Source organism: Sprattus sprattus (genome assembly GCF_963457725.1).
Source record: "Sprattus sprattus genome assembly, chromosome: 9".
NCBI classification, from domain to species: Eukaryota; Metazoa; Chordata; class Actinopteri; order Clupeiformes; family Clupeidae; genus Sprattus; species Sprattus sprattus.
In genome coordinates this window covers 7,545,370-7,563,331 of record NC_137928.1, presented here as the reverse complement: position 1 = coordinate 7,563,331, position 17,962 = coordinate 7,545,370, and the positions used below count along the sequence as shown (strand labels likewise).

At 40.8% G+C, this 17,962-nt stretch overlaps 2 protein-coding genes across 4 annotated transcripts; both read right to left on the bottom strand.

Annotated features, from left to right (window-relative positions):
• Positions 1-3,126, bottom strand: mrpl28 (mitochondrial ribosomal protein L28). 2 transcript variants are annotated; one of them, XM_080844833.1, is made up of 6 exons: positions 3,066-3,126; positions 1,220-1,532; positions 816-968; positions 568-696; positions 374-463; positions 1-252 (listed from the first exon to the last, which is right to left on the bottom strand). In XM_080844833.1, the coding sequence occupies exons 2-6, from the start codon at positions 1,505-1,507 to the stop codon at positions 157-159; spliced, it is 756 nt and encodes a 251-aa protein (XP_080700959.1). In that variant the 5' UTR covers positions 1,508-1,532; positions 3,066-3,126; the 3' UTR covers positions 1-156. The 2 variants fall into 2 exon arrangements, with proteins under 2 accessions (XP_080700959.1, XP_080700960.1); XM_080844834.1 differs by having other exon boundaries at positions 374-460.
• A 1,850-nt stretch (positions 3,127-4,976) lies between these two features.
• cul5a (cullin 5a) lies at positions 4,977-17,375 on the bottom strand. 2 transcript variants are annotated; one of them, XM_080845265.1, is made up of 19 exons: positions 17,347-17,375; positions 16,177-16,286; positions 15,958-16,057; positions 15,598-15,774; positions 15,271-15,412; positions 14,488-14,633; positions 14,031-14,111; positions 13,636-13,729; positions 13,210-13,340; positions 12,155-12,262; positions 11,628-11,692; positions 11,143-11,275; positions 10,900-11,031; positions 10,646-10,769; positions 10,344-10,519; positions 9,812-9,973; positions 9,402-9,520; positions 9,104-9,227; positions 4,977-8,973 (listed from the first exon to the last, which is right to left on the bottom strand). In XM_080845265.1, the coding sequence occupies exons 1-19, from the start codon at positions 17,368-17,370 to the stop codon at positions 8,779-8,781; spliced, it is 2,343 nt and encodes a 780-aa protein (XP_080701391.1). In that variant the 5' UTR covers positions 17,371-17,375; the 3' UTR covers positions 4,977-8,778. The 2 variants fall into 2 exon arrangements, with proteins under 2 accessions (XP_080701391.1, XP_080701392.1); XM_080845266.1 differs by having other exon boundaries at positions 10,900-11,033; positions 11,151-11,275.
• Positions 17,376-17,962: the final 587 nt, after the last annotated feature.

The following is a 17,962-nucleotide window of genomic DNA, read 5'->3' as shown; positions in this document are numbered from 1 at the left end:
TTACATCTTACAATGAATTTACTTCAGAAAATAGTTAAATATTTACATGATAAATTGCAGTTGTTGTCAAAGCCAGTTCATTTTGATGTTGTACATAGGTATATGTTACATAAATCGAACTGTTATGCACTAGCAGTCGGTAGAATGGCAGACTCTTTACGTCCTCTCCACAATCTTTGGTTCAAGAAGCTTCTGAATGGCCAGCTCCTTCACCAGGCTGTCCACACATTCCTTGAACACAGGTTCAGGCTCCTTCAAACCCAAACGAAAACAAACACACACACAAAAAGAAATAATAAGAGTTAGCGAGCGATAACAGTAGGAGTGTTCATTGACATGAACCAACATTACTCTTCTTAATCTAGGTTCTCACCTTGAGCTCCAAGATCCTCTGTTTTTCCACTGCTTCTTCCAGACTCAGCCCGACCCACTCAGCCTCCTCCTCAGGGATTTCAAACTGCTGCTTCGCATAAAATATGGCGTGTGGAGAGGGTTGATGTTAGGCATTTCTTCACTACATTTACTACGTCGATTCAGGAAAGAAAACAAGACCCTGCGGAGACTCACCTTGTAATTCTTGAAAACCTTTTCTCGACGATCGGAATCCTCCGGGTGGAAGTCCTTCCGTGCTAATTTGAGGAGCATTGCCCGCTTGAGGTCCATTCCAAGTTTGGAGTTAAGATCTTGTTTGGGTGTCTGACCACATAACAGAGGAAAAATAATCATACTATATTAAATTCAAATTATTGAAAATGTAATAAGATGTATGACTTTTTAAGCTTCTGGGGAGACTGCTAAAGAAGTGGCACTCTCACCTTCAGGATGTAAAAATCAAAGCCATAAGCAGCATCAATGAGATCTAAGGTGCGAGCAGTGACTGTGATATTGAACTTTTGGTCCAGGATCTCGCTGTAAAACTCCCTCTTAAAGAGCTGAGGCTTCCAAGTTTTCTTGAATCGTGTAGACAGCTGAAAAAGAACAGGAAGGTTAGACAGTGCACCTGTGTGTTAGCATACAGACTATTGCCAGTATATTAAATATCAGTCTCTCAAGGATCTAGAGAAATTGAAGCGATTTTAAAATCAATTGAAAATACAATTCCATGACTTTGCCTTTCAGTTATTTTTTCGCCCAAATATTGCTGTGATATTAAAAGACTGCAACCCACAATAGCCATGGCATCCAATACTTTAAGACAAAAACACAATCAAGGACAAACCTTGTCATCGTTTGAATATTTGTAGCCCTGTATCCAACCCTCCCCTGCCCAAAGACCCTGCTGGGACTCTCGTGGGTAGAAAACAGGGATGGGCACATCCTGCACCCGCTCTTTATGACCAGTTTTTGGGTTGGAGCGATACTTCACTCCAAGTGCTTTCCAATGCACAGGTGCGGGAGGCGTTTTATCATCCAAACTTTTTAGGTAGTGTTGTGGGAGTCGAGCATAGATGCCCTTCTTCAGCTTGAGGGCATCCCAGATACGGGGTGGGTATTTGTGGAGTGGCATCTTCTCCTGGCAGTCTGGTTCACATCTACAATGTAATACAACCAAGTTAGCAATCAAGACATCAAGAGGTACGTGCTTACAATGTTAGCCTAACTATTTTCCTATTATTTCTCTGTTACAATGCTTGTTGCCAAAGTATTTTGTATTGTTGGACAGCCTGTTTATTTACCTTAACATAATGATGTCCAACGTGTAAGGATCATGCATTTGTGAGATGAGCAGCACAGCTGATTATGTGGGTAGCACCTAAGTAAAATTTGACAAAATTCTCTGCCAATTCTAAACCGTTTATTCTCCTGTTAATATTGATTCTTGTTTTGTTATTTGGTGGATTTAATGATTGAACTCTCGATCAGTAACAAGGAACAAACAAGAAATATTGGCAATTTTACACTTCATTCATTTTAATACAGTCAGGAGCCTCAGTAGCTGGTGGAAGATCCATACGCAGCCACAACAGCCTGGCACTTCCTCCTCATGCTGGTCACCAACCTGGTCACACGTTGCTGTGGGGATGGCATTTCCATTCCTCAACCAGGAGACCTTGCAGGTCAGACAGTCACTCTAACACGTACAGCACTCCCAAGCTGATCCCACAAGGGTTCAACTCGGTTGAGGTCTGAAGTCATGGCAGGCCATTCCATTCTCTCTCTGACGGTGTATTTATTGAATAAAGTGTAAAATTGCCAGTATATGTTGTTTGATCCTTGTTACTGATTAAGAGTTCAATCATCCAATCCACCAAACAACTCAAAACAAGAGTCAATACCAAGAGGAGAATAGAGACTTTTGCCCACATAAACATCTGTGCCGCTCATCCCACAAATGCATGATCCTAACAAGTTGGACATAATTGTAAATAAAGGTAAATAAACATGCTTTCATACGATATAAAATACGATGCCAATAAGCATTGTAACAACAGACCTAACTAAAATTTCCCCCAACAAATGTGACGAGTTTAGTTACTAAAATATAATGACAGATACAGACACAGTCACACGATCAATTATTCTGCCTACCGTTTAGGAAGTAGCAAGGGTTGTACTTATATGAAAAACTGTTTAAGGCAAAGAATTCGTGGGTTGAATGATAGAATGTCACTTATTATTATTAACATATTTAAACCACGGGAATAGGAAGTACATTGGCAATAAACATTAAATGACAACTGCAAAGCATTTCAGCATCCATTGATTCAATATTTCTGGCTAAGTAACTAAGTAAAAGCTTTAATGCTAGCTTGCAATGACATTCCACATGTCATACTTCCTAACCTACATTTTCAACAAAATGATTAACAACAATATACACATATTAACGGGTATCTCGCTAGGTAATACATCAAACCGCTACATCAAACTCTACTCCCTCCATGACGGCTCTAACGTAACGTTACCTTATAACTGTCCTAGCGATACCTATACGTTAGCAAGTTAGCTGCCTTGACTGCAACATAACTGGCTAACCTGCTGTATTTAACTGTTCACACGCAAACCTGAGTTTACTGTTAATTCCGTAGTTCATGAAGTACGAAATAAAATATAGAGACACATACCAATTCAACAGAGGCGCTGCACCTAGCTGCATGCTTCCAAGGACAACAACGTCAAAGTTCCTACTTCCGCCAGACTCTCAATAACAAGAGATGCCATTGGCTATGAAAAAACACCAATGATTGGTAGCATAGACATGATTGGTTTCTGTCTATGCCATGGTATATGTCTATGATTGGTAGTAGTCAGCATGGGTAGTCAGAGCCTACGATAGATATCTGGTTATATAGACAGACAACTGGTTGTAGTGCCTCTTCTTCGAGGTTATATCTGCTAGAGTTAAAAGATGTTGTTTAAAATTGGAAATATTTGTAGTAGTGTTCAAAACATCATTAAATGTCAATACAGGGGAGTGTGCTCTGTTTGGAAATTTTAGCATTATCCAACTCCTGCAAATCTATTAATCATCGTACTAGCAATCGAACACTCGCCCGAAAGGTGGAATTGAACCACTCTGCCGCTAAGCAGCTACAGGTTTGAAGCCTGCACCCCGGACCACCGAGGATCATCCGGGCATTTTATGAAGCCTGCGTAGAGTCTATTTATCCCTACTTGAATTTGTGTACACATTAGTCATGGTGGGTAAGCTACTGATTTATTTTGCATATACTTCTGTTATTATATAGTAAAAAGGCACCAGTACATTTTCTAAATATATGCGTTTGACTAAAGCATTACTCCTGACATTCAGAAAGAAATGAATGAAGATTTCGTTTGGAAGAAGTAGAACCGCAAAGCATTATTGGTAGAATATGTTAATTGAAAAAAATGCCATTGGCCCAGTCGGAGGAAAGCAACGCCTCTGGAAGTATGTAACAATAATGTGCTACCATTCATTTCCTATTTTGAACGGTGGTAGGGCTGTGCGAATAAAATAATGTCATGATCATCTGAAGTAGATGACTACGGTTCAAATGCCAGGTAAATAACCCTGACATGTAACAGTTTGTCTATTAAAGGGATATGTCTGTAATGTCCATAGACCTTAAATAAACCTGGTAAACTCCAGTAGTTTGTAAATCCACATCCCAGGTGTGTGCGCGCCACTTCTGGTCCGCTCTCGGACCACCATCGTCTTTAGTTTAACTGAGCGCAAGAAAATAACATTAGCTGGTATTTCTAATTCACATCCTTGGCATTATCCATGTAAATATAAGTTTCTAAACACAAGAAGTTGATGGCACTAAGGCTTTCTAGGTGATAAATGACTTGATCAAGACATATGCATAGGCATATGTGACGCGTTGTTGGCATCAAGGGTTGGTGAAAAGTAACGAAGAAGTAGGCTATGAACGAATAAACAAAGTTTGTAAAGCAAGAGGTGAAAGATGGTCCGTTTGTCTGTTAAATGGTGATCGATCAGTGGGCCAACAGTAGTCTCCTTGCCTTTTGCTATCTGGAATGTAATAAATATCTTGTCCTCAAATGCGCAGCCAGTTATGTTCAGCGTATTATGATGTTAATAGTCACTGACAGCTCGGTAAACATTATCCATCGATTCCCTCTCGGAAGCAGCCTGCCACATGTAAGGGATAAAAGCACCATGATGTACATGGAAAGTAGTCTCCAGCCAGGTTATTTAATAAAATAAAAGATATTGATCAACAAAGTCAGAATGAAGTATTGGGATTTGCTATCATTAGCCTATACATTGAGCTATAGGGGAAATGATTGTGCATTAAACATACACTTTCAAAAAAGATCAAGTGTACTACTAATGCTTTAATGATATTTTATTTAAACGGTGATTTGAAGATTAGGTTACTTAAAAATAACTTGGCCTGACTTTTTGTATGTATAATCTGCTATTCACTTGACTTGCCCTTATATATGGGGCATATGCCAAAAAGTGACAAAGTGCAATTGAAGAAATAAAATCAGGAACAGATATATCAGATCAGAAGAACAGACTCTTTACAGGACCTTTTTTTATTTGCCAGGAAATAAATTATACAACTTAAAAAAAGTAACTCATTCAGAAAAAAATGCAGTACATCAAAGTAGTTCAACCAGACTGCAAAAGAAGAAAAGGAGAAAACATCCATTCAAACACTGTACGGCTTAAGTCCTTGCTGAGTAGTGGCACACATTCAGTTGATAAACGCATATAATGATGAGAGATTTTACTTCAAGTTTTCAGCTCACAAGCTCACAAGGCTACAAACTCAGCTTCCCACCCTACACGTCACTATACTCAGTGGCAGGGCCTTCCTGTGGTTACACCCTAGATCTGATGTAGCAGTCATGCCTGCTTGTTTTCATTCCAGTCTTTTAAAGAAATGAAGACCAGATTGAGATTTTTCAAACTGAGGGAGGGGGACAACAAAAAAACAAAAACAAGCCTGTATTTTAGCCAGACTAATAGTGCCTCTTTACACTTACTGCACTTCACATGGAATATTTTTTGTATGTCTAAAAATATATCTATTCAATGCATAAATGACAAAACATGACTGCCAAAAGAAAAAAAAAAGAAAAATTTAAATATTTAGGCCTAAAATACAATGTAAAAATATAATGTGATTGATGGTATTAAGAAACACACACACAGGAGGGGATACGTTATGACCATTAAACTGATTTGCTTCTGCTGCCAAAATCAGATGCACCTGGGAATCAAATGTAAGTTATCCAGAGGAAACAGAATCATACTGAGAAACATGTGGGGCTTGTTCATTATCGGACAGAAGGGGGTGGGGGGGCAGTTTGAGATGGCACTGAGTTTGAGATGACACCAAGTTTGGGGATGACACTGGGTTGACCAAGAGGCAGAGTTAACATTATGGTGCACAGATAGTTTGGGAGTTGACAAGAATGAAGAGTGCTTCAAGAATTGATGGGTTTGAGGCTTAGTTTTGAGAGAAACGAATGGAGAAACGCAGGTCGTTTGTTTCTGTCCTTAAAAAGGAAGTGCTAAATTGCTTTTAAACCTACAGTAGTGAACTTTTGTTCAAAAAAACAAATATATATTTTAAAATGTTGCTGTTAATCTATGCTTCTTGATTCTGTGTTTCGGGTATTCATGGTGTGTTTTGATTTGCAAAGGCCACAAAATGTGCAAAAAACCCTCTGTACCAGAAACAAGAAGCACAGAATACACACGTATGCACAGAGAAACCATCTTTTAATCATTCCTGCAGAATTACATGACTGTAGGCTCTCACCATTTCCATTTCTTGACTGCAAAATGCATCTATGAAGGGAACAGTACTGTTTAATGACTAACGGGCAATGTAACTTAAGACTGAAGTTATTTGTCATTCCATTGTCATCACAGCAATACAGTTGTGTTTAACTTCATACTGTCCATGTTATTAATTCACCAATCATGGTTATAAATATAATGCAAAGCAGACTAAGCTTTTGGGGGCTAAAATGTAAAAAAATAATAATGAATGTGCTAAATCACGAAAAACTGCTGCAAATCGTACAGGAAATCGTAACAGTATCTAGGGAAGTTTTATTCCCCGTACACGGAATAATACAAATTGAAGTGAACAAAAAACAGAACAAAAGCTGTTGAACTTCTGCATTGATATTTTATGACAATTATAACAAAAGGTTGTCATCTCTTTTTTTTCTTCTTCTCACTGACACACAGAACATGTCACTTTTGTTATCATTGAGACAAAAAAACTCTGCAAAATGCAAAAGCTAGTGTTCACTATGCAACCTTCTCGTCCTTTTTCCATTGAAACAAATTCAAAGTTATTATGTACAACCCTAAGAGGCAACATGTAGTAAAAGGCTACACTCATTCTTTATCAAACATTCAAATCACACATAGATTCTGGCATAAATAATAAATAAATAACCAGGAGAGAATCTCTTTTAGATCTGGGACACTGAACATTGGTGGATAACAATGGCTACTTCCTCCTATAATGATTGCAGCTTGACTGAGATGAGTTACAAATGACACGATGAATAAGGAAACATCTAAAAAAAATCAGTCATGAAGTGACTAAGATTAGTAAAAAGCTGGCATAGGCCATCCTTCACGTGATCTGTAGAAATGGTGTGACTACTACGCAGAACTTTACTTTTGGCAATGTGTGATCACACAAGGACATAAACCGCTGACAGGAGAATCTCCACATTGCTCATCAAAGTGACAGGCAGAAACTTTTCCAAACTCCATGCACCATCTCCGACACATCTGCCATTAGGTTCCGAAGTGCTTTCTCTGTTCCTTTTGCTAACCATGTCAAGAGGGACACACTCTCGTACCAAGGTCAGATGTACTCCTGGTGTTACTGGTGTTATTATTACGCAATAGTGTGTTATGTGACGCAGTGGTCACTCACACTCAGTGCCACCCCAAACCTCAGTTCCATTCGTAATTTTGTATTTTTTCTAAATGCAAAATTCAAAAAGTTGTAACAAACATTTAATCCAGCAGATGACCTGGGCCTCACTTCTCAGTTGCTTTCCAACACAGGCAGAATTGGCAATACACTTGGTTTTACATTGGGTCTGAGATGAGTACTCAATTTGCACACCACACACACAGATGGGAGGAGTACATGTAACCATTTCAGAAAAATGACTACCTTTGTTTCACCTAAAATGACTTAAAACTGTAAATATACCATGAAAATCTGTAAATCTGACCGTGACATTGGTTTGTATCCAAATGACAGTGAATGGCTAGTTCACACTCAAACAAACAAAAACTTTATCCATGTGGAAACAGGGTTTTCTGTTTGATGAATTAGGTGCTATTGGGCAGCAGATCTCCATTGATGATGTAAAGCACTTCACACCCACAGCTGTTCAATCAAGCGTTGGCAAGAACTAAACCAAAAAAAAAAAAGAACCAAAACAAACAAACCAAACAAAATCTTGCAGAAAAAAAGCAAAGGATGAAACCGACAAACAAACAAACAAAACAAACCAAAAGAAAGCCATGCAGACATACTGTGAGCAAGTGAAAAGTGCTGATGCTTTCATCTTAGTCGTTTTCTGTATGCATTTCTTTTTATTTCCTGGGGAAACAGGGTGACGTTGGTTGGAGGCTGTTATGGGGGTGCTCTTCTCTGTGACATCGTCAGTGGGTGGTGGTGGTGGTGGTGGCTACGCCTCTTCTTCAGTGCTGCTTTGTGTTGGGATGTGTGCTGGGACAGGTGGTGGTGTGGCAGGTGGGTGGGGAGAGACGGCCAGGTGGGTGGAGCGCTGGGGGTGGGGGGGGGGAGGATTGAGCTGGGAGGAGGGAGGAGGGAGGGGGACGGGGCGTTTTTCCAAAACACAGCACGGACAAGTCCTGCGATGAGCGGAAAGGGCTCCCATGGCACAGCATGCTGAAGAAGATGCAGACACACACAAGCGGCAAGCCGCCCACCATGCATCCTGTTTACCGCTTGGCAAAAACAAAAAACTAACAATAATAATAATAATAATAATTCTTTTTATCACTTGTGTTTCTTTTTTTTCGCTAAACATTTATCCCCTGGTTCATTTTTCTTGCTAAAATGTAACATAAGGCAGGGATTGTCGTTTTGTTGTTGTTGTTGTTTTTTTCCTCTGGCTATAATGAATTGTGACTGTTGATCTTAAACCCAGCCCGTTTTGGGTGCAGACGAGGGAGCCAGCAGTTAGTATAGGGTCCTACTGCAAACGAACCCCCCACCGGCGGCAACATCCTCCTCCTCCACATCATCATCATCATCATCATCGTTGTCAATCTCCTCCTTAGTGTCTGCTGATGAGGCTCCGCTACGCCATGTAGATGAAGGTGTTAATGTCCGTCTCGTCTCTCTTGATGTACTTGTGTTCGATGAGCCACTCGATCTGCTCTTTGATCATCTTCTTCTGCGGCAGGAACATGTTCTTCAGGATCTCCACCAGCTCGGTTTGCAGCTGCGCGTTGGTGATCTTCTTGCGCATCTTCATAATCTGGATTATGGCTTCCTGTGAACCACAGGGAGGAGGGGGGGAAAGAGGCGCTGATGACACAGCAGAACACCCAATGTTTTTCCTAACCATTTGAAAAGGCCCAACCGGTCCCTCCTTGTTTATACCTCCGTCTCGATTTGCTTACCTGCGTCCTTAGTATTCTCAGCTGGACAATGCCTTCATTCTCCTCTTCTCTCATCCGCTCCGTGGTCAGCTGGAGACGACCGATCAGGTTGATTTTGCCCCTCTTTTGGACCTTTGAGTTTTTTCTGCAGGATGACAGACTTCAGCTGTAAACACTGATCACACTAAATTCTCACATGGCAACAAAAGGTACAGACTGAACAGAAAGACTTCATTCCTACTCGGTGAAGCAGCAGAAGACTGCTGTTATAACCACCAAACAAAACCAACTGTTTGACCAAAGTAAAGTGAATGCCTACATCAAGGAGAACTCTTGGTTGACGAAGAATAGCGTGCTGTCAGTGAAGTCTTTGGGTGAGCCAACTAGAGGTTCGTAGGACAGGACTTGACGCTTCAGCTTTGGGAAGGCAACAAGAGACTGCGAAGACAGATGAGCAGAGTAAGGAAAAACACCACAGGCTCAAAAAATGATTAGTCAGTGTAAATTGGTGTAACTCAACAGCTGTAACTTATGTAGGTTTGCACCATCTTAAGAAGATATACAGTCTAGACCTACAGAAAATTGAAAATTACCTGTTTTTTTTTTTTCCTGATTTATTTAAAATCAACTCAGCTAGTCTGCTGCAGAACCTAGGAATATGACCCTAAACTCCTGGGATCATCTTCCATCTTTTCTGAGGCTTTTCCTGATGACCCTGCAGCTTCTTACCCATAGTGTCCGCCTGAGCTCTGCATCCGGCAGCTCTGTGGCCAGCTTCAGGTTCTCAAAGCTGATCCTTTCTCTGGGTCTTTGGTTCCAGGCAAAGAGAACAGCCAACTGGAAAGTTGTCACCTCCAGGTCGTACTGCCCCACTTCATTCTTGAACGTGATCTGATGGGTTGAGACAATCATGAATTATACTACTATGCAATTATTTTAGATCAGTCACGGACATTAGTATACCAATCAACTCACACACACTGCTTGGCATAATAATCTAGTTGGTCAGCAGCTAATGTTCATCAGTTGGCATCCATTCATTCTTAACAGCCAGTTGGAGTGGGAATACTAACAATCCCATTGGACATGAGGGGATGCCAGTTGGAGTGGGAATACTTACAATCCCATTGGACATGAGGTGATGCCAGTTAAAGTGGGAATACTTACAATCCCATTGGACATGAGGTGATGCCAGTTAAAGTGGGAATACTTACAATCCCATTGGACATGAGGTGATGCCAGTTGGAGAGGGAATACTTACAATCCCATTGGACATGAGGTGATGCCAGTGGAGCTTCCTGCCACTGTGGTTTTTCTTGTAGAACTCCTCCACCTCTGGGATGAGATCCTCCAGCTCTGTTGGCAGGGACACAAACACCTTTTCCGAGCTTCGTGACCACGCACCCGCGTTCAGGATCTTGATGTTCACAGAGTCCGCTACCAATCAGATGAGAAAACCACTTTGATACAAGAGCCACTACTAAGTGTGAAAATCAACATGTCAAAATATTCTTCTATGGTGTTCTGAAAAGAGTACTTCAGTCGCTACTGATGTGGTCTCACCTGGTAATGCTAATTTGTTGTGTTTATGCACCTCCTTGAAGACTTGGTTGAGATCCTCCGAGACTTTTATGTCCTGGAACATTCTGGCAAGCTTGTTCACATAATCTGCAGGCATACCTACTTCCTGTAGACAGAGAGTAAAAAAGTGGGGGATGTTTTAAACCCCATTTACCTTACATGTTAGTCAGCATGCTAACAGGCAGCTAGTTAGTCCGCCACAGCCTAACTCTGCCCTCTCCCAACCGACAACTCACCCTGAGCCACTCCACCATGTTCTCCTCTATCTCACTATCTGCTGAAATGTCCAGGATGAGACGCCTTGTCAAATGGGCTTTATGATACCGCATGAAGACATCCTTATTCTGGACGTACTTCAACACCAATAGCTACAAAATGGGAAAAGAACAATGTGGTTAATACATATTTTTTTTTTTACAAATATTAGCCACTGAATATCTGAAGACGAGGACAAATAAAACGCAGACCCAAGGTCTTACCACTTCCTTTAGTTTTAATTCTATCTCCTCTGACGTGAGCTTCTTGCTGAGCGGAGTCTTCCTAAGCAACATGTCACAGTAGTTGGCCAGCAGCTCTGGACACTTGGACTCTGGCTGTGTTTTCAAGCCCACCCTGCAAAAATAGAATTCAATTCAATTCAATTCAATTTTATTTGTATAGCGCCATAACAATACAATTGCCTCTAGGCACTTAAGAGCCCAGAGCCTAAACCCCCTTAGTGCATGCACAATGGCAACAGAGGCAAGGAAAAACTCCCTGTTAGGCAGGAAGAAACCTTAGGCAGAACCACGGCACATAAGGGGGGACCCATCTGCTTCATATCACCCATGGATATACATAGGAAACCTGCACATTATACGACAGGAGGAGTTCAGCACAGTAAAAGTACGAGTCAGTGTTTATCGCCGCTAGTAGAACGCCAAACAAAGAAACAATGAAATTTGGCTCATCTAAAGTGACTCACCCCTTCTGTTTCGTCGGCAGCTCCAGCTTAAATATTGTGGCGTCATTCACGACGGCTTTGTATGCCTGAAAGGTGTAGAGAGGTAAAGAGAGGAATTTGCCAGGAATTGTGGATTAAGTGATTTATTCCATTCGTTAATATTGGACCCAATGCAATGGGAAGGATCTTTTTGAATGAATAGCATATTAAATGCATCACTTGCTTTGTAATGTATACATACTGTATACATAATGTATGCAGTGTCATTGAGTACATCTAAGTTTTTTAAATTGATGTTTGTACTTTTGCCTGTTGATCTGGGTTGAGTAGAAATTAGATATTTACGATTGTATCACAAATCAAGAATTGTAATTCAAACCAAATCTTTGTATTCATAATGTTATTAAGATGTTCTATAACCTTGTGACCTCACCAGTAATTAGCTAACAAGTGGTTTACATTTGTCTCTAAGACAAAAACTGACATGTTTAAAAGGCAACTGACCATTTAAATGAAACGGATGACTGCCACGAGAGGTTCAAACTTACTTTGTCTCTGGCTGTCAGAAACCTCGGGTCATCCTGAAACGCCTCCTTCACAAGTTTGCTGAAGCGGTTAAAGAGAGTGAGAAGCTGCTCCACATACTTCTCCGAGTCCTGGTAATGGCAATCACATGAACAATGTCACAATTTGAAAACATTGACAAAATATGGCAGAGCTGGCATGTTTATAAAAAGGTTGTTTATATAGAGGTAATTCTGGTTGAATCGTTTGTTCGTACTTACCCAGACCATACTTTACAAAACAAGAAATAAATTAGTTCAGTCGGGAAACTTTCAGTCAGGGGCCTTTGCACCGGGGCTTTATGTTGTCTTTAGGTTCATATTTGATTTAGCATCGTGATAAAACAAATAAAAGCACTACACAAACACTGCACTTAAACTCAATCTATAGCCATAGTGGAATAGAATGGACACATCGTGTACCTCCACCTCTGAAGTTAGGTCTGCGTAACCGACCAATGCTCGCTTTCCGCCTTGACATGACTCGCTTTCGAGGTGCTTTCGTGTGGATTCTGTCAATTCTGACTGCACGTCATTACGGTGGCGTGCAAGTATAGGGAGCTGGTGGGGCGTGTAAGTATGCAAATCCAGGTGCATGAGAATGCGTTTTTAATTTAAGAATCCTCATTCAGGAGAGCAGAGCTGAGAAAACTTTGGCTGCGTAAGAACACATTTTCAGGAGTTCATGAATCAGGTGGAGGTCTTTTCATATGTTGGTCTTCCGAAGTCCGTAAGAAAAATGTTCAGAAGAAACTACAGAAAATGTTTGAGAAAGCGGCCCATTGTTCTTGAGCAGCAGTAGCAATTGCCACCAGGTTGGCAGTAGCTGCATGTAACAGCCACAGCAGCAGCAGCAGCAGCTTCAGGATATCTAGTCTGACAAATCAAACATACTACCATGTCCTTTAGATAAATAAAGGCTTATAAACAAATTCTGAGAGTTTCCTGACTGAACCAACTCTAAACCAGGACCTGGTTAAGAAGGGTATTCATCTTACAGGTCTGTTCATTGTTGTGCAGTGAACGGTGTGCATACTCACAGTAGTGATTGTCTCAGCCGCAGCTACCATATCTGCTAGTCCAGCGTTGACGATGTGCTCCTCTAGGTCCTTGAGCATAGGTTCGATTCCATTTGGGACTTTGTCCATGAGCGAGAACATCAGGTGCAACTCTGAAGATAATTAAACAAAAAAAACAAGCTCTTTAGATGCACAGTGTTACTGGTAACCTGGTTTCCTGTAAACACCCCACTCCCTGTGTACATGTTGTCCCTATGTGTATTGTTTTTATTGTGATTCATGTATGTATGTATGTTTGTTTGTGAGTTAAGTGTATAAGCTACTGGATGACCTTAATTTCCCTCGGGATCAATAAAGTATCCATCTATCTATGTATCTATCTATCTAACAGTGAATGTGATTATAGAAAGTACTGAAGTACACACAGCCCAGTGCGGCCTCACTCACTGTCAGTTTCATTGCGTTTAATCATGCCAGGACATTCTGCCAGAATGGTTTCTTTGAAGGACGTCACAAGAGCATTCACACAACATTCCATAAGCTGCAAGAGAGACATTACACCATTAAAGTTTGTGTATTCTGACACCAAGACAATATTTATCCATTGCTACTTCCGTTAACCGTAGATAACAAAACCAGTTGTCCAATAGGTATTAGTTCATGCAATGACACTTCAATAATAAACAGAAAGAGTAACGCAACATACATTTTGAGGGTGATTCTACACAGATGCCTTTAAAATCTATTGGGACATTTGGGATTATCCTATTTGAAACTTGTGCGATAACAGAGATGAGTTAACTCTCAATTTGACATTTGACACCAAGTAGACTGAAACTCACTGCTTGGACAGAGTTACATTCACGCCGCGTCTCCAAATAACGAAGGGCACGTTTCTCCTCTTCCCTCAGTTTAGCATCTGCCTGTAAAACACAATGAACAAATTTAATGAAGTTAAATTTGGTTACAAAACCATCCCCACAAACACACCAACTCATACCCACAAACACACCAAGCTTAGTCAAAACAATTAAATCACTCAATCTTATACGAGATTTGATTTGACCTAACAGCATTTCACTCTAGACCAGATTATTTATTTATAAAGGACCACTATACAAATGTACATACTGTGCACTCCGCTTCATTGCATTTCTGGTTATATGCTAAACGGCATTTCGTTGCCTTAGTATTTATACTCAATGTGCAATGACAATAAAGTTGAATCTAATCTAATCTAAAACCACACAATATAGGCATCACTTAAACCCCTGGCTGCCTGAATCGATTGATGCCTACATATTTCATGTAGTTCTGCACGCCGTTCTGCTGCAGGTAGGAGGGCGCTTGTGTCCTGTAGAATCTCTCGGTGGAGTCCAAGTACGCCTTCTCAAAGTTGTCCCTGTAGATCTGCAGCTTGTCCTCAGGGTTGGAGCACAGGTTCACTGAGGAGAGATGAGGGGACACAAAACGTCCAGCTTATGCCAACATACCTCAGGAAAAAGTCAATGGCATTCAATAATCTTGTGAAAATGGACAAATACATATACAATCCCTTGGAATTCAATCTGTCAACAGAATTGTGTGATGCTGAAGGGGCGGACATGTCATCAGTAGCCATGGACACAGACTATTGTTTTTTTTCTTCAGTTCTATTTAAATGTAACACCAATGGTGAGAGTAAACAAGTAATATTGTTTGCCTGTGTATTCCTTTTTCCATTCCAAGACTGTACTGAATCTGTGCTGTACTGTACTGAAGCTGACTTCAGCTGTGTATTTGGTACAGATCACTTTTTAAGGACCATTGATCACTGTCAATTTAAAGATGGCATCACTGCACCTTCCACCGACTGGAACAGGAGTCCTTAGGTGTAGCCATCACAACTAGGCTCCTCTACGCCCAATGGGATGTGAAATATATTTGTGTTCAGACTTTGAAAATTACTTATTTAACTGCCCTTCTCCACAACAGTAAGATGTATAGAAATGCATAAGCACAATCACTGAATAGTTAAATGTACAGAGAAAATATATCAGTAATGCTCTGTGCCACTGAAACTGGATGGTTAGCCAATCTCACCATATGACTCCCGCACCCCGATGACCAGCTGCGAATCGAAGGCCTCCCCCAGCCTCTCTGCATGAACCAGCTTCATGGCACTGTCCTGCAGGCGGTTCTTGATGTTTGAGAAGATGGATTCATTCCAGGTGTCCAGCATGAGCTGAGGACAAGACCAGACAAGATTCAGCTTCTAACTAACGGACTTCCAAAATTACAGTAAAATTATTAAAAACCTACTTAACCATGCTTACGGCATTAAACTCATCTCCCTTCTTTGTGCAGTAGAACCCCACGTCTCTTCCTTCACATTCATTTTTGCCCCTTACATCCCACTCCACTCCTCACCTTCCTCACTATACTGTCCTCCACATTAGATTTCTTGTTGCTGCCTTGTTTGCCCATCAGAGTGATCTCCAGCTGGCAAAAAGGCTTGGGCAAGATGTCACACTGCGTGAAGAACTTCCTCCACTCCACAATGTAGGCCTTGAGGAGAGCAGTGTCATCCTGATGGCTGAGCACTCGCTAGAGACATTCGGCAGGGAAGAGGGCAAAGATGACATTAGTTAAATGCATTTATACATTTACTTGTACTTGAGGGCAATGCTACAAAATCAGGAAACCAAATCAAACAAGAGACGGATAAACAGACATATAGAATCTTTCACACGCAAATGGACTTCACCCACTGCAACCCATTTAACTCACAGCCTGTGCTTGCTTGATAAAATCTAAGATGTCCTCTTTCAGTGCCTGGTGGATCTTTGCAGGACCTTTATCATCCCACAGGCAGACTGCATGGACATCTCTGTGAGAGGGAGAAAGTGACAGGAGTCAGGCATCTCATGCACCAGAAAAAAGTTACAATTATTGTTTTATAGTACATAGTTTCAAGCATGAAGATTAACATATTTATCTTGGCCTTACGAGAACAGGTCGAACCACTGCTGCTTGGTCACAGACTCTTGACGAAGCAGCTTCAGGACAATTGGTCGCATCAAATCCCATTTGTCCTCGAACTGGAGGGACCCTTTGTTCTGGGGGTAAAATGGACACATGACTTGGGTTTATAAGCCAAGCATTCCATAAAACTTTACACAGGCCTTGATTAATAATAAAATCCAGTAGACACAGCCATATCCACTTTTTGTTTAGAAACATTGCTTAACATTAAAAGCTGAATTTCCCAATGGGAGAACTGATTTTTTTTTTGTACAGTGGAAATTTAGAGGGCTGTCAAAATGATACACCAAAATGTATGGGAAACAGTCTGAAAGATGATGATTGAATGAAATAAAGTAAGTTCCGTAGTCGTATGGGGTACATTCGTTTTTGATGGCATCGCAATATATTTGTTACACGACTTACACTAGATGTTGAGGGAAACACGAACATTCAAAAGTAACTAGAATCCATTTTTGTTAACTGAAATTATGGTATTAATTAACTATTCGAGCAGCACAGGGTAGACAAAATCAACTGAACATGCAGGCAACAGTTTTCCTTAAAAACAGCTTGGAGTGTTGACAATCGATGTTTGATACTTTGCCAGGGAAAATGATTCCAGCCTGGCAATAGCTAATTACGTATCACAAAAACGTTTACATGCAATATAAATCCCGAAAATGAACTGAGTTATAGCTGCGACTCCAGCATTAGCTAGCTAAGTGTTGCATTTATAAACTCTGAGGTGGTTATGAAATGGTATTGGAAAAGGACGACAATGTTTTTTCAAATAATGCTACATTCTGCAGTTGTTAACATGGTTCATTCCCACTGTGTTTGTCTTGCTGATTATGTATTGGTAGACTAACGTTATTCCAAGCTAAATGGCTAGCTAAATAGCTAGCTATGCCTGACGAACGAGCTAGGCAGCAAATGTTGGCTTTCGGCAAGACCTTGTTAGCCAGCTAGCAGGCTAAGAGCTTTATGTTTTACTGGCTGAACAGCAGCCAAAGGAACAGACTATGTCGTCTCTAGCGTGCTTTGCGTGATAAAAAAATAAAACACTCTTAATGTGCAGCTGTACAACTTGGCATACTAAGCCGGTACCTAAAAACAAAAATATTGGGAACATTGAATTGAAGTGCCTCCTACCTTTAACAAATTAGACGTCGCCATATTTCCTCAACTTATCCCCTCGTCCAATCTCGCGAGGTTTGCTAGGGTAACGTTATGCTGTCAGATTGTGCTGTCATGTATATGCATTGAGGCTGCTTAGGTTTCTTATACTTTACAACTGAATTGAAAAGCCAAGGCATTAATGCATCCATGTGTACTGACTGTGCATTTTAATTTTAAAAGTTTGTGAGAATATAACTGAGCTATTTATTTTCTCCTTTCAGTTTCTTAAGTAAAGCATAGCAAAGCACAACATATATCAATCATTTGACTGGCCAAGTGCTAAACTTAGATTCAAATGTGATGAGTTCCACAAAAGGGGGCGTCACATGTCAAGGATACGGGAAAGCCTGCAATGGACCCTGTGGACCGCCTCACTCTCCTCAAGAGAGCATAATTCCGTTTACGAGGTAACCCCCTTTAGGAAGCATAAAAAAACCCGAATATATTCAGAGTAACAGAAAAGCCTCTTCTCACAAGAACACAGGGCAAATGTCCAGACCATCCATGGCGTCTCTAGCGCCACCCAAAGGTCAGAACCTGTGTACTGTCACTGGAGTTTAGTAATCTGTGTAGCAACTGTATTAAATCT

Coding starts and splice junctions, on each gene's coding strand:
- mrpl28 (XM_080844833.1), bottom strand. CDS start 1,507: ATGCCACTCCACAAATACCCACCCCGTATCTGGGATGCCCTCAAGCTG. Junction 969..1,219: donor AATATTCAAACGATGACAAG/GTTTGTCCTTGA, acceptor GTTCTTTTTCAG/CTGTCTACACGATTCAAGAA. Junction 697..815: donor TTGATTTTTACATCCTGAAG/GTGAGAGTGCCA, acceptor TTATGTGGTCAG/ACACCCAAACAAGATCTTAA.
- cul5a (XM_080845265.1), bottom strand. CDS start 17,370: ATGGCGACGTCTAATTTGTTAAAG. Junction 13,341..13,635: donor TAAACGCAATGAAACTGACA/GTGAGTGAGGCC, acceptor AATTATCTTCAG/AGTTGCACCTGATGTTCTCG. Junction 11,032..11,142: donor AATTAAAACTAAAGGAAGTG/GTAAGACCTTGG, acceptor CCCATTTTGTAG/CTATTGGTGTTGAAGTACGT.